General features: G+C 65.0%; 1 protein-coding gene across 1 annotated transcript; it reads left to right on the forward strand.

Annotated features, from left to right (window-relative positions):
- Positions 1–11,646: 11,646 nt before the first annotated feature.
- Positions 11,647–12,848, forward strand: LOC113408185 (receptor-type tyrosine-protein phosphatase-like N; the record flags this gene model as incomplete). Its single annotated transcript, XM_026661263.2, has 3 exons — positions 11,647–11,847; positions 12,362–12,475; positions 12,743–12,848. Coding segments are annotated over exons 1-3 (323 nt in total), but the record flags the coding sequence as incomplete, so codon positions are not given.
- Positions 12,849–13,856: the final 1,008 nt, after the last annotated feature.

The raw sequence follows: 13,856 nt of genomic DNA on the forward strand, positions 1-13,856 counted from the left end.
GAGAGTTGAGCTGAGGGGGACTGGCCCAGCTGGGACCCACGGTGAGACCTGGGCTGGGGGAGCCAAGGTTTGGGGGAGCCAGGCTAGCGGAGCAGCGTTGCGTGGGAAGCTGGGAGGGGGCGGTCCGGCTGGGACCGGGGCTGGGGGGGAGTTGGGTTACAGCCAATGGGGGCTGTGTGAGGTGCCGGTTGGGGTTGCTCTCTGGGCACCCTGCCTCTCCTCTCGGCTGGACCCCCATGCACGGGGCGCTGCTGCTGCTTGGACCCCAACTATAGAGGCTGTGGCGGGGAGAGAGAGGCAGTCTCTTTTCCTCGCCTTCTGTGCACTGGGCCCCCCACTAGTGCATGGATTGGGGGGCGGCTGTACCCTATGCACCTGCCCTGCACACCTGGGCTTGGGGGTGCTGGCTGTGGTGCTCCATTGTGGCTTTTGGGGGGTCACTGTGCATGTGGTGGGGGAGGAAGTGGGATCCCCTCTGTGATGTATTGGGAGTCCCAGGGCTGCACCCGCCAGGCTCCCTACACTGCTGTTCGCTTCCCCCTCGGGGAGCAGGCCATGGGGGATCAGTTCGGTGGTGGTTTCATTCTCCCATCCAGACAGGGACGCTTTCCCTTCCTGGCCCCTGGGCTCTGCTCCCAGGCTCATTCCACACTCTGGTTCCATCCCAGGCTGGCTGTAGGAGTGACCCCATGAGCTGCACCTGGGAACCCTAATCCTGCTCCCCCGAGGGCTGGGAGCATCGGCTGCGCTGTCAGGGATGGGGGTCGGGGGGCTGGATCCAGCCGGAGGCTTTGCAAACAAACCCCCAAGGAATGCAGCTAGGAGCACAAACAGAGCCCAGCCCTTCCCCCCCCCCCATCCCAGGTATCTAGCTGGACCCCCCTGCTCCTGGCAGGACGATGATGTCACCCCTTTGCGTGGCTGCCTGTCACGAGGCACGTCACGGAGCTCGCAGGCCCAGGCCCAGCCCCACGGCCCCCCAGCTCGCACTGCTCCGTAGGATGCTAATCTCCTGTCTCCCGCATTATTCCTCCTCTGCTCAGCTGCAGACGTCACTCGGTCCCTGGTCCCTGCCTGTCAGCGCTGGGGAAATGCCTCCCCTTCGCCGCTGACGCCATCCCAGCTGCTTCCTTTTCCAGCCCGGCTGCCGACCCCCTGCCCATCGGTTTCCTGTGCCTCTCCTGCCCGGGGTCCCGCTTCTTCCCCTTTGTGGTGTCAGCTGCGGGGTCCAGCTGGGCGCCTGGAAGGAGAGAGATACGCAGGCTGGTACCTTCCCTCGCCGGGTGAGATCTCTGGAGTCCCAGGGGGTTCATGGCAGGTGCCGGGGATGTGCCAGACGCCCCCTCCCCAAGCAGCCTCTCCTCTCCACCCCCCACCCTGGGGCTCTTGTGCCTTGGGACCCCACGGTGAGAGCCGGGCTAGGGGATGCCGATATTTGGGTTCCCCGCAGTAGCGGGGCTGAGCTGGGCTTCCTGCATTTCCCAGGCCTGCTGCTGGAAGGGCCCAATCCGGAGTCCCCTCCACGACGCTAGGGCAGGAGCCGGAGATGCTCAGTCTGCCCGCAGGCTGGGGTGTCCCCGCCAGGCCCCGTCTGGGCTGGGGCTGGCTTGGGGGCTCTACTTGTGCCCCAGCGGGGTTTGTTCCTGCACTGCCCAGCTCTGCTCCTTCCTGTAATGCATTGGCCAGTAGGTGCCAGGGGGCTCCCCCGAGGGCTGCCCGCTGCCCAGGGAGTGCCGGTTCCCGGGGTAGGAGCTGCGCTGGCATGTCTGGGACCACGGGACTCAGCGCCCCGCGTGGATCCGCCTGCAGCCCTACTGACGGAGGGGTGCCTCAGTCCTGAGCCAGAGGGAGGCAGCAGGGATGGAGGGCAGAGGAGGGCCGGCCGGCGCTGGGATCTAGAGCGCTTGGCCGCCAGGGCAGCTCAGAGCTGCATGCAGCGGGTTTGTTGGGGGCGCGGGCGTTGCCCACGGCAGTCCGTCAGCGCAGGGTTGGGATCACAGGCAGAGGTGCGGCTGGAGGCCAGGCTGTCATGGGACCTGCTCTGGGCTTGGCAAGGCTCCAGCCTCTGGCGAGGGCAGAGAGAGTTGGGTGGCGGCTGGGGCCCGGGTGGTGAAATGTTCCATGTCCAGTTGGCCCTGACGCCCGCCCGCCCCCACCCGTCCCGCTAGCTGGGGGTGGAGCCAGGCAGCGAGAGGAGTGAAGGTGGGTCCTGACGCACATGCCCCTGGGCAAGGGGAGGTCTCTGCCCAGCACACCAAGGGTTCCTTAGAGCCCTCGGGAGGGGGGTGAGGCTTTGGGGCACTGGAGGGGGGTGTAGAGAGGCCCCCCTGTCCCCAGCAGGGAGCGCTTGGGCAGGCCCAGGGTGCAAGGTGCCAGCTCCAAAGCTGCCCTGCACTTTATCTTCCTCCTCCGGGACCTTGAAGCCTCTAAAATCCAAATATTTTGGACACGAAGCACAGCAGGCTCCAGCCGGTCTGAGCGAGGCCAGGGACGTGGCGTATCCAGGCTGTGTAACCGTGGTGCCCACCCCATGCCTGGCTCTGCCCCTGCAGCTTCTTCTGGGGCCATTCCTCCTCCCCTGCGGGGGGGGGTCGAGCTGTGTTGGCTCCCGTGGGAAGGAGCACGGGCCCCTCGGAGCCTGGCACAGAAGGTGCTGTGGGCCCCACGGTTGGTGTGAGGCCAGGCTGGGGGTGTCTGGCAGCTGAAATTGCTCTAATGTCCCGTAGTCGGTTCTGGTGCCCTGGGGTGTGTGGGAACGAAGGGCCGGGGAGCCCAGAGGATGCAGTGGCCTCTCTAGACTGCGGGGCCCTCGTCTCCAAATGGCACCCAGGACATCGGGAGGCCCTGGGACCTTATGGAGGTCGGGGAGGTGCTGTGCTAGTGACACCGAAGGGCAGTGGGGCTCCATTCCCCCCAGGCTGAACACCGAGCCCCTAGCCCCTGCACAGAAGACGTGAGCAGGCTGTGGCCTTCAGCCCAACCCCCTCCCAAAGCCCCAGGGCTGGCCGGGTGAGAGAAGTGGGCGTCTGGACAGCTTGCAGCCGCCCCCAGGCCCTGTGCGCTGGGACAAGCCAGCTGGGGGGGCTGCAAGCTCCTCCCTGGCTAGCTGTGAGGTGACTAGAAAAGGGACATCTTCCAGGTCGTGTCAGCCTCTCCCTGTCCAAGGTGCGTCCTGGCACCCTCACTCTGTCTTTGGGCTGGCACAAGCCCTGGGGCTGCGGTGGGAGGCTGGAGTCAGTGTCCCTGGGGCAGGACATGCCCGAGTGCAGCTCCCGGAGCCCCGTGGTGCTCCCCTGGCAGAGATGCTGCAGTGGGGGGCGGTGAATCCCTGTCCTGGGGTGGAGGCGGGTGGCTGTGCAGAGCACGGTCAGCCCAGCTGCCCCATAGCCCCCTCCTGTGCTGGGCTGCCAGCCGCGGATTCTCCTGCCTCTGGAGGCCGCTGACTCACGCTGCTGAGGATGTCACAGCTGATGCTGCCGTGCGTCTGCCTGTGACTCACCAGGCCCCGAGCACCTGGGATGCTGCACGGTCCTTTCTCTTCGCTGCTCAGCTCTGCCCTGCCTGCTCGCGAGGGCTGCCCAGTCCCAGGTCCGATCTGATCCCAAACGGGGCTAGCTCCCTCCGAGGGACTTGCCCCACTGCCGAGCCATCTGCTGCCCTGTGCCTCGCTCACGTGGGGCGGCCGTCTCCTCTTCCACCGGGAGCTCAATGCCACCACGGCTGTTCGGCTAGCCTGCCCCGTGCCCGCCTGGCACAGGAGCCTTCGGAGGGAGCTGTCCCCGGGCAGGGAGGGGTTGTGCCTGCGGGCTGGGTGGGGGCGACTGACTATGGGGGTGCACCTGCATTCTGGCGGGGTTGTGCTTCTCCTGGTGGCTTGGGGGTTTCTGTGCGGGGGCTCATGGGGGCTGGGAGCAGTGCCCCGGTGGGGGCTGGGGCAGGGTCTCGCACTCGGCTGGGGTGGGCATGTAGCTCTGTGCTTTGCTCTGGCTCGGCGCACCTAGGTCACTCGATAGTTCGCTGGGCTGGCTCCGTGGGGCTGTTTGGTGGGGATGGGTGCAGGGTGTGTCGGCTGGTGGGGTGGGGAATGGGCTGGTCTCTGGGCTGTTTGGGTTGGGGAGACGTAAGGGGAGATCCCTGCAGTACCCCAGGCCTGCAGCTGTCTCAGGGACTCGGTGTCCTGTGGAGCCTCCTGGGTTCTCCCTCCCTGCGGTGGGGGGGGGGTGTCAGGGCTCCCCTGTCTGGGGATTTGCCTGCTCCTGGCGTGGCTTCCACTCCCCCCTCAGCTAGAAGCAGCAGCGGAGCCATGGGACCCGGAAGGGGCCATCTCCCTGGAGGGTCAACGCAGACTGTCCCTGTGGCCACCTCCCAATGCCCAGCTGGCAGCCCCAGTGGCCTATGCCCCAGCTCTCTGGGGGCAGGGGGCAGTGAGCTGGGCCCTGGCTTGGCACAGGCAGAGCTGTGGTGAGCTGGGGGCTGCGTCAGCAAAGTGCCAGGAGCCCAAGGGCCACCCTAGCGGAGCGGGTTGCCACTTCGCTCCTCCTGAGAGTCCATCGCAGTCCCTGATGTGCAGTCTCCCCCCACACTGCCCCATGCGCCGTTCCTGCCCTGAGGGGCACCTGCCGGGTCGGGTGTGTCAGGAGGCGCGTGGGACGGCCGGAAGCTGCTGGTCTTTGCAGAAGGCCTCCCTGCAGGCGGGTCCAGGCTGGGCCAGTCTGTCGTGAACCCGAGGCAGCTGCCGGCACCCCAGGCCTTGCTGCTGGCTTTGGTTCGTGGGAGACTGGGCCTGACCATATGGGGTCTGCCCTGGGGCCCCTGACTGCCTGGGCTCCTCCCAGCCTGTGTTGTGCAACCGAATACCCCTAGTGCGAGTCATGGTGTCGCACACGCACCTGGAGCTGCGGCCCCTCATGCAGCATGTGCTGTAATGGGGGGGCTGAGTTACTGGTGACGCAGGAACCGGGGCTTGGACGTTTTAGTGACTCTGAGTAAATGCCAGGCAGGCAGCAGGGGCTGGATTGGCCCCCCTGGAGTCTGCCGCTCTACGGCCCAGACAGGCTGGGCTCGGAGACTCGGGAAAGTCAGGGTCAGGTCCCAGCTCCAGCACAGGCCCCCCGGCTGAGACCCTGCATGGCTCCGTTCCTGGTTCCCAGCTGCCTTGCCAGCTCTGGCGCAGGAAGTGTCCCTGTGTGTACAGGGCCTGGCGCGATGCGCTGGGCTGTGTTGGCAGAGTGCAGGCCATCCCAGAACAGGGCCAGGGACTCGGCGCGGGATTTAGGGGCCTGCAATCCTGGGCTGTCCAGAGAGGGCAGTAGGAGCAGGGAGGGGATTTACCCTGAGGAGACCTGCCCCCCGTTCTGCTGCCCACGTCGTACGTAGGTGGTGGTGGGAGGCTGGCAGACGCGCCGGCCGGCGGGAGAGTGAGGCTCAGTCTGTTCAGTTTGTTGCAAACGTTGCGGGGTGACAAAAATGATTAGGGGTCTGGAGCACATGACTTATGAGGAGAGGCTGAGGGAACTGGGATTGTTTAGTCTGCAGAAGAGAAGAATGAGGGGGGATTTGATAGCTGCTTTCAACTACCTGAGGGGAGGTTCCAAAGAGGATGGAGCTCGGCTGTTCTCAGTGGTATCAGATGACAGAACAAGGAGTAATGGTCTCAAGTTGCAGTGGGGCAGGTCTAGGTTGGATATTAGGAAAAACTTTTTCACTAGGAGGGTGGTGAAGCACTGGAATGGGTTCCCTAGGGAGGTGGTGGAATCTCCTTCCTTAGAGGTTTTTAAGGCCCGGCTTGACAAAGCCCTGGCTGGGATGATTTAGTTGGGGTTGGTCCTGCTTTGAGCAGGGGGTTGGACTAGATGACCTCCTGAGGTCCCTTCCCACCCTGATATTCTATGATTCTGTGACTTGGTGGCTCAGTGTTCGCAGGGAGAGACAAGCGGGTGCCAGGGGCTCTTTAGAACAAGAGCCAGGGGCTGGAAGCTGAAGCTGGACAGACTCCAGTGTTACCAGGGCAGGTGGTTGATTTTAGCCATTGGAATCAACTAGCCAGGGCAGTGGTGGGTTCTCCGTCTGCAGGTGTCTTCAAAGCCAGACTAGGGCCTTTCTGGAAGGTGCCAGGTCGGTGGCTCCATACAGGGGGCCGGGTGCAGCCCTAGAGATCAGGCCGGATGGTCTCGTGGTCCCTGTTGGCCCGAAGCTCTCTGCGTCCTGGTGTTTTCATAGATTCCTGGAGTCCGAGGCCAGCAGGGCTGTTGTGGTCAGTTGTGATTCTCCTGCCCCTTGTGTTCGCGTTGCTGTCCCGCTGCTGCGTTCACGGCCTGGTTTCCTGCACCCTGCCGGGGAGGGAGCGCCGCGGTTCAGGGCAGCGGTCTGTTTGCTGGGGCTGTGGTGGTGCGGTGGGGCCCTGCGGTGTTGGGCGCTGCACGTCACTGAATGGAAGGGGGGGTCCCTGCCCCAGAGGGGTCGTGGCTGGGCCCTGTGGGGCTGTGGTTGTTTCACACGTGGCTGGGGCGAGGGAGTTGGGCATTTCAGCACCGTGGCCAGCTCCCGCTGCGGTTCCTTTGCCTTTAGACAGGCTGGGAAGCGCCTCTGCCCCCCACCCCGTCAGTTCCTGCCCCTGGCTTGGGGCCCTGCATGCACCGCACCGCAGGGCGGGGCCGCGGCTTCGCCTGATCTAGGTCCAGGCTGCAGGGCGGGGCTGTGCCCTGCGCTGATACTCCAGGGGCGGGGGGCACGGGGGCTGCCCCGGGGCAGACGGGCCCTGCTGGGACGCTCAGCAGCCGGAGTGCCAGGCCTGCGGTGTGTGTCCTGTTGGGAGGGGAGACGGGGGAGCCGCCCGGGTAGGGGGTCAGCACAGACCGGAGACCCTGGGAGATTGATCCAGGGCAGGGTCACTGCACCAGCCCTTTCCAGGGGGCCCGTTTGCTGCCCCTTCCCTTGGGGAACGTTTCCCCAGCCGGCTCTGGCTCCTGGCCGGGGCAGCCGGACCCCCAGCCCTTCCCCTGGAGGCGATTCCCTGCCGGATCCTGCTCCCTGGGAGCTGCAGCTTGAATTTTCCCAGTGCCCCGGCTGTGTCTGTCCCTCCCCCCCGCCCTGTTTCCCTCCTTGGAGGGCCCCCCCGGGGGACTTGCAGGCTCTGTCTGTGGGGGTGGGGCCCGGCTCATCCTGCCTGCGGGGACAGGGCTGTGCGTGGAAGCCGTGCCGGGTTTAGCCGGCTCCCAGGTGAGGGCAGCTCAGGGCGCGGCGGCAGGGCAGCCCCCGCCTGGCTGCGGCAGAGGGGCGCTTTGCTCCAGGCCGTTGGGCCAGACCCCTCCCGCCAGCTGCTTCCTGGCCACTGTGTGGCTGAGTCATCGGCTGCTGCTGGGCTGAGGGAAGCAGCAAGGGGGGGGGACGCCCACCAGGCCCGTGTTGTGCCCCCTCCCCAGCTCCTGACGCTGCTGCTGTGAGGGGGCAGAAGGGAGTGGGCTGGGCTGGCAGCTTCTGCGGCGAGCGGCAGCTGGTGCGTTGTAACTGCCCCTCCCCATCCCTGCGTCAGGCCCCCCCTCGTGCTGGGCCCGCAGGCTACCGAGTGACGCGGCATGTGTGGGCCAGGCCTTGGGAGCAGCCCTGCAGCGACCCCGAGCCTGGCTCCCCTCCGAGGTCCAAACCCTCTGTGTCCCCACGTCTCTCCCCAGCCCCCGGCCTGCTCTGGCTTCCGCATCTGTGTCCTGTCCCCTCTTCCCACCCGCCCTTCCCTGCAGCTTCATGTGCTCCCCCTTTCCAAGCCCGGGCCTGCCCTCCGCCAGCATCTCCCCACACCGCCCCTTGGGGCAGGCCCTGTCCAGCCTGCCTGGCGGTGCCTTGGGCACACTGGGGCATGTCTCGTCTTGGCCCTGCGGGGAGATTTGGGGGTTGAGCCCCCCAGGGCCAGCCACAGGCCTGATGCCCCCCCTGTCGCCAGTCCTGCTGGGGGGATGGTTCTCACGCCCTTAGTTTCTCTTTCGCCTTCTGCCCTGTACTGACCTCCCCAGCCTCGGGGGCAGCGGGGGCTCTTGAGCCGTCTAACCCTGGGTTGGGCTGAGCCCTGGAGACCATCCTGCCTTGGGGCCTCGGACACTGGGGCCCCCCTCGTTGGGCACTGTCACCAATCACCGGGTCAAGGCTCCGCCCCCAGCTTTGGGACCGTCTCTTGGAGGACCCCGTCTGTCTGCCAGACCCCTCCAGGGTCAGCCACGTGCCCTCCTGTGACTGATCCTCTGGGGCTCCAGGCAGCGAGCCCCACCGAGACCGACCCTGGGCAGGGACTTGTCTGCCGCGCAGGGATCCGGGCCCCCCGCCCAGCGGCCAGGAGTCAGGTTTGTTACTCAACTGGACACAGCACAGGGAGGCCTGAGGTCACCCCGGGGAAAGGAAGGGTAAAGCACCGGCCACCCAGGTCAGCCAGAGCCCAGCCACCGTGGTGAGCCCGTCCGTCTCGGTCAGTTCCCTCCCAGGTGAGAGCCCCCAACTCACCCCTCCCCCAGGCCGGCCTTCTCCAGCTGGGGGATTGTGCCCCGCTTCCCTGCAGAGAGGTGGGACGGACACACACACACACGGACACACACGTGACTGCCTTTGCCGTTGTCGTCCTGGATTCCCCATTGATACTGGGCTGGGCCAGTCCTTGTTAATGCCCCATCCCAGCTCAGGCAGCCAAGTGACATTGACACCCATGTCTCTGAGCCTCCCCGAGAGCAAACCACCCCCTCCGCCTGTAACAGTGCAGGATATCGGGACACGTCCCCTGCGGGACTGAACGGCGCAGGGTCACACTGAGCAGTGACCTGGGGCAGTTTGAACCCACCCATGTTCATCGGTGCCGCAGGATCTTCCCCCTGCCCTCGGTCGCTGTCCCGCCCGGCGCTTCCAGGCCTCTCGCAGCCCCATTGCTAATCACTGACCCCTACGCCGCTCAGAGCAGGGTCACGTCCCCCCTCCGGTCAGTCTGGCCCATGGCACCAGCAGGGGGCACGGGGGGAGCTTTCATGCAGTCCCCCAGCCCTTTTGCCACCCCAAAACCTTTGGCTTTGGAACTGGGCTGGGGACCTGCCACTGCCCCCCCCTCCGTCTGCCAGAGTGTGAGGGGGCAGCAACCCCCCCCCCCGCTGTCCTGGCTGCAGTGTGCAGGGTCCTTGCCCCTTGGCTGGAGCATTTGGTCTTGCCCCAGTCCTGTCTCCGGGGCTCTGGTGCCCCCGGGGCTGAGGAGGCCGGGGTGCAGGGTGTTCCCCCACATCGGCAGGCCCCCGAACCCCAGGGCTGGGCCTAGGCAAGTCGGGTTAACCTGCTGCTCTCGCCCCCTCTCCTGGTGGGCTGGGATTCGGGGTCTCTTGGGGAGAACCTGCCATGGTCCCCCTCTGACCAGGCCTCGCTGGTACCAGACGCAGCCTCACAGCTGCTTTACCCTTCCCTGTTGCCCCTCCGGTCCGTGTGACCCCTCGGCGGGGTCGGCTGCTCCCCCACCTTCAGGTTTACTTGAATCCTGCTTCTGGGATGCCTGCGCTGGGTCCCTTTCCCTGGACCCCGGCTTAGGCCAGTGCCTTTGGGTCTTTTTATCCCCGGACCTGCTGTCCCCAAACTCCTCTGCCAGCTGGCCGGCCGGCCCTGCCAGACCCTCGGGCTTCCTGGCCACATGCTCAGCTCGTGGGGACGGATCTCCGAGCTGCTCCAGCCCAGCCAGGTTACGCTGCTCCTCCGGCGCGGTGACCCCCCCACCCTGACCCTGTGTGCAGAGAGATTCTCCCAGCAGGGTCGGGGCTCACATCTTCGCACACCCCAAATCCGTTCCCCATATGCCCCAGGGGTCCATTCCAACCTAAGCACGGAGCCTTTGTGATCAGCTCCTAGTCCCCTGTCTCCACCCGTCCGTCTGGCCGTGCACCCCAAGTCGGGGGAGAGACAGCAGAGCCCATCCGCAGGGTCAGCCTGGTTCAGAGCACAAGCCACTGAGGTCGGTATCGAAATCTCCCCCCTTAAACTGGGGCAGCAGTTCAGTATCTAGGCTCCCTGCGGAACGGGTATCCCGGGGCCTTTCCTCGGTGGGGCCTCTTGCCCCTCGGCTGCTCCAGCCCCAGTTCAGGCTTTTGCTGGTTCTCTTGGTTCTTCCGCCGTTCTCCCTCATGCTTTCACTGCTTCTCGCGGTCAGCGAGCTCCTCCGCTTCAGCACTCACCGCTTCAAATCTATCAGTGGGGAGCCTGGTCCTGAGGACACCCGGCTGCTGCCTCTGTCGCTCTCGGATCCTCCTGGAACCTGCTTTTGGACTAATGCGCCTTGTTGAGCTTCCCCACGCATAACCATCTCCCTGCACAGGTTTACGATGCCCTTCTTAGGGAGGTGGTTATAGGCCATTTCCTTTGACTACCCTTGTTTTACTGCTGCAAGTCCCTTATTGCAAAACACTGCTAGTGCATTCAGCATCCCACTTCTGCCACCAACAGTCATGGATCCACAGGATCAGTGCTGCGCCCCCAGCTTCGGAACAGTCTCTTGGAGGAACCCCTTCCATGCGCCAGACCCCTTGGGGGTCTCATTCTTCCTTCAGGGTAAGCCTTGCGGCCTCACCGGCTCCTGAGACTGACCCTCTGGGGGTCCCGCCCTCCTGCTTCACGCTGAGCTCTGTTCAGTGAGTCCCACTGAGGCAGACGCTGTCCACTCTGCGGCGGTTAATGCACCGCAGCCAGTGTTTGCAGTGACACTCAGGCAGCGGATGTCGGCACAGTCGGGTGGGTGTATTAGTTAGCCGGGACACAGCACAGGCTGTCTTTGGGCTCTGCTTTAACCTTCAGTTCTCTGTGCTCCCCTAAGTCCATCCTGGTCAGCCCAGAGCCCAGCCCAGCTCTGTCTGTGTCTCCATCTCACCTCCCTGGCCAGGTCCCAGGTGAGAGCCCCTGACTGCTTCCAGCAGCCGGCTCGTCTCCCCACCTTGCCAGCCCTTTGTCGGGGGGATAGTGCCCCGCCTCCCCACTGAGAGGTGGGGAAATCCCCCCCCCCATGCTGGTTGCTGGGGGTGAATGTCCTGGTGACTGGATTTGCCGTTATCCTCGGGGATTCTCCATTGATTTGGGGTTGGCCTGGGTCAGTCCTTTGTGATGACTAAGGCTAAGATTTAGTCAGGGCCAGGTCGTGGGCAATAAACGTGAATTCACAGAAGCCCGTGACCTGCCCCTGACTTTCACTAGACATAGCCCTGACAAATGGGGAGGGAGGAGGGTTCAGCACCCCCCACTGCTCGGCTCCAGGGTGCCCCCACTCCTGCTGTGGTGAGTGGGGGCTCCAGCTTTGGGGTCCCCCCAGCAGGGCGGGGTCTGGAAGCTGCGGGGGGGGGCAGCTGGGAGCTCCTGGGTCCCCCTGCTGTCCAGCTGTGGGCAGGGGCAGAAGGTGTCACGGAGGTTGCTGGAATCACAGATTCCGTGATCTCCGTGACATAATCGTGACCTTAGTGATGACCCACCCTGGCTCAGAAGGCTGGGGGCACCCACACCTGTCTCTTAGCTTGCCCTGAGCACAAACAGTCCATCCCCCCCCCCCCCCCACTGGATAACAATGCAGCATATAGGGGAAACTGAGGCATACATAAGGGTCATAAACATTTCCCACTTTGTCACAGGCACCTAGTGAAGTGGGGGGGGGGGCAGCATGCCGTGTGCCAGCTGCAGTGCATGTTGGAGGTGGAGTCCCTGTGGGTTGTGGGGGGGGGTCCTGCCCCTGGAGGGCCCCCCCGTTCCCTCCCTGCATGCTGGCTGTTTGTTTGGGGGGGGTGCTAACTGTCCCCGTGTCTGTCCCAGGCTGCCTGTTCGACAGGAGACTCTGCTCCCAGCAGGAGGTCTGTGTGCAGGGTAAGTGACCTGGGGGCAGCCCCAGCTCCGGCTCGGTGTGGGGGAAAGGGGGCAGGAGCTGGGAACGGTGCCCTCTGGCTCGGCGGGGTGAGGCTGAGTCCTGCCAGGACCTGGGACCTTGCTGTGGTGATGCCCCAGCAGTGAAAGGCGACGCCGGGGGGAGCTGCCGAGGCTGGAGCACCTGCTGTGGGGGGGGACTTAGGGGGCAGGTGGAAGACGGGTTTGGGAGGGGTAAAGCTCCCCTCCTCCACCAGTGACTTTGGGCTGCCCTGGCACGTGCTGATCTTTGGGCCCGTGCTGGCTGCAGTGTCCCCTTCCAGAGCTGCCCCTGCCCCCCGGGCGGCCGGTGGCTGCTCCATAGCAGGGTGAATGAGGGGGGGAACCAGGGGCCCGTCCCACAGCCTCTCCCCCCCCACCCCCGGCCTGGCCTGCGGGAGCTGAGCTCGCTGCCCCGTGGCTCCTCTGGGCCCAGCGCTGAGCCCCCAGGCTGGCACCGTCTCTGCTCTGCTCCTAGATGGCTTGTTTGGGCAGTGCCAGGAGAGCGCGGCCCGCGACAGGCCCTACTTCCAGGTCACCTCGCCAGTGCTCCAGCGCCTGCAGGATGTGCTGCACCGCCTCACGGCCCAAGGTGAGCCCCGGTGGGGGGGGCTGGGCACCCACGGGCTGGGCTGGGAGCAGGTTGGGACCCAGGTGGTCCCGGTGGGTGGGGTTCAGCCCCTCCCTGGGCCAGGGGCAGGTCAGCCCGTGAGGTCGGTCCCGCAGCAGTGCCACCGGTGCCCTGCCAGGATGGCCGGTTTCCTCTCGCCATGGCAATGGCGCCTAGCGTCTCCGTGGGAACTGGCTCCCGCCCCTTCGTATCTGTGCTCTGATTGGCTGCCTCTCTCCCCGTGGACAGGGTTGTCGTGGCAGGATGACATCACACAGTACGTGATCTCCCAGGAGATGGAGCGAATTCCCAGGCTGCATCCGCCCCCTGCACGGGAGCCAGCGGCCAAGGAGAGGTAGGGCCGGGTTGGGCTGCCTGTCCGTCCGTCTGGCCATCCCCAGAGGCACCCCAGAGCCTGTGCCACCCTCCTCCCAGCAGCTCCCACCCCACACGCTGTCCTACCAGGGTGGCACGCAGGGCGCAGATGGGTGTCGGGTGCCCGTTCTGGCTGGGGCGTCTCCCCATTGGTAGGCCTTGGGCCAGCCACCTTGCCCGCTGCGGCTGAGTGAGCTGCTGGCACCCGCTTGCCTCTGGGCAGAGCTAGGCACTGCAGGGCATCTGTGATGGGAGCGTCTGGCTTACCCCAGCTGGCCCCTGCAGGGAGCAGGCCCCGGGGCTCCCCCAACCCCTGCTGCCCAGGGCCACACCCAGAATTCAAAGAGGTAGCTCCTCTCCTGCACCCCACAGCAGCTTCCTGTGTGACCCCGGGAGCTGGCTGGTCGGGCAGGGGAGCCCCGAGGGCGCTCAGGCTGGACCCTGCTGTGACGGGTTGCATTTCTTCCCCCCCCCCCGTCCCCATCCCCGGAGTGCCACCTGATGTACTGGAGTGCCACTGAGCCCACTCGTTCCACTAGCCTGGGCTCCCTCGCCCCGTCCTGCTGTGCCAGGCCCTCAAACCCCCTCCACACACACACAGGTAGGGACATGCCCAGCTGTAGAAAGACACAGACACTGAGATCAGCTCTGCATGGGACGAATCAGCTAGGGGATTGCCCAGTACTGCACCCCAAAATTGTATTGTCTTGCACTGCACAGAAATCTGTACAGCGTAAGCTCATGAAAATCACCCGTCCTCAATGTGGAGGAAGATATGCACAGCTTCCCCCCCCCCCCCCAGTTATGAATTGCACAAACTGGTTTAAAGAAAACAAAACAAGTTGATTAGCTACAAAAGATAGATTGTAAGTGATTATAAGAGATAGCAAATAGATTCATAGATTCTAGGACTGGAAGGGACCTCGAGAGGTCATCGAGTCCAGTCCCCTGCCCTCATGGCAGGACCAAATACTGTCTAGACCATCCC

Source organism: Terrapene carolina, unplaced genomic scaffold (assembly GCF_002925995.2).
Source record: "Terrapene carolina triunguis isolate 2854851 unplaced genomic scaffold, T_m_triunguis-2.0 Scaffold974, whole genome shotgun sequence".
NCBI classification, from domain to species: Eukaryota; Metazoa; Chordata; order Testudines; family Emydidae; genus Terrapene; species Terrapene triunguis.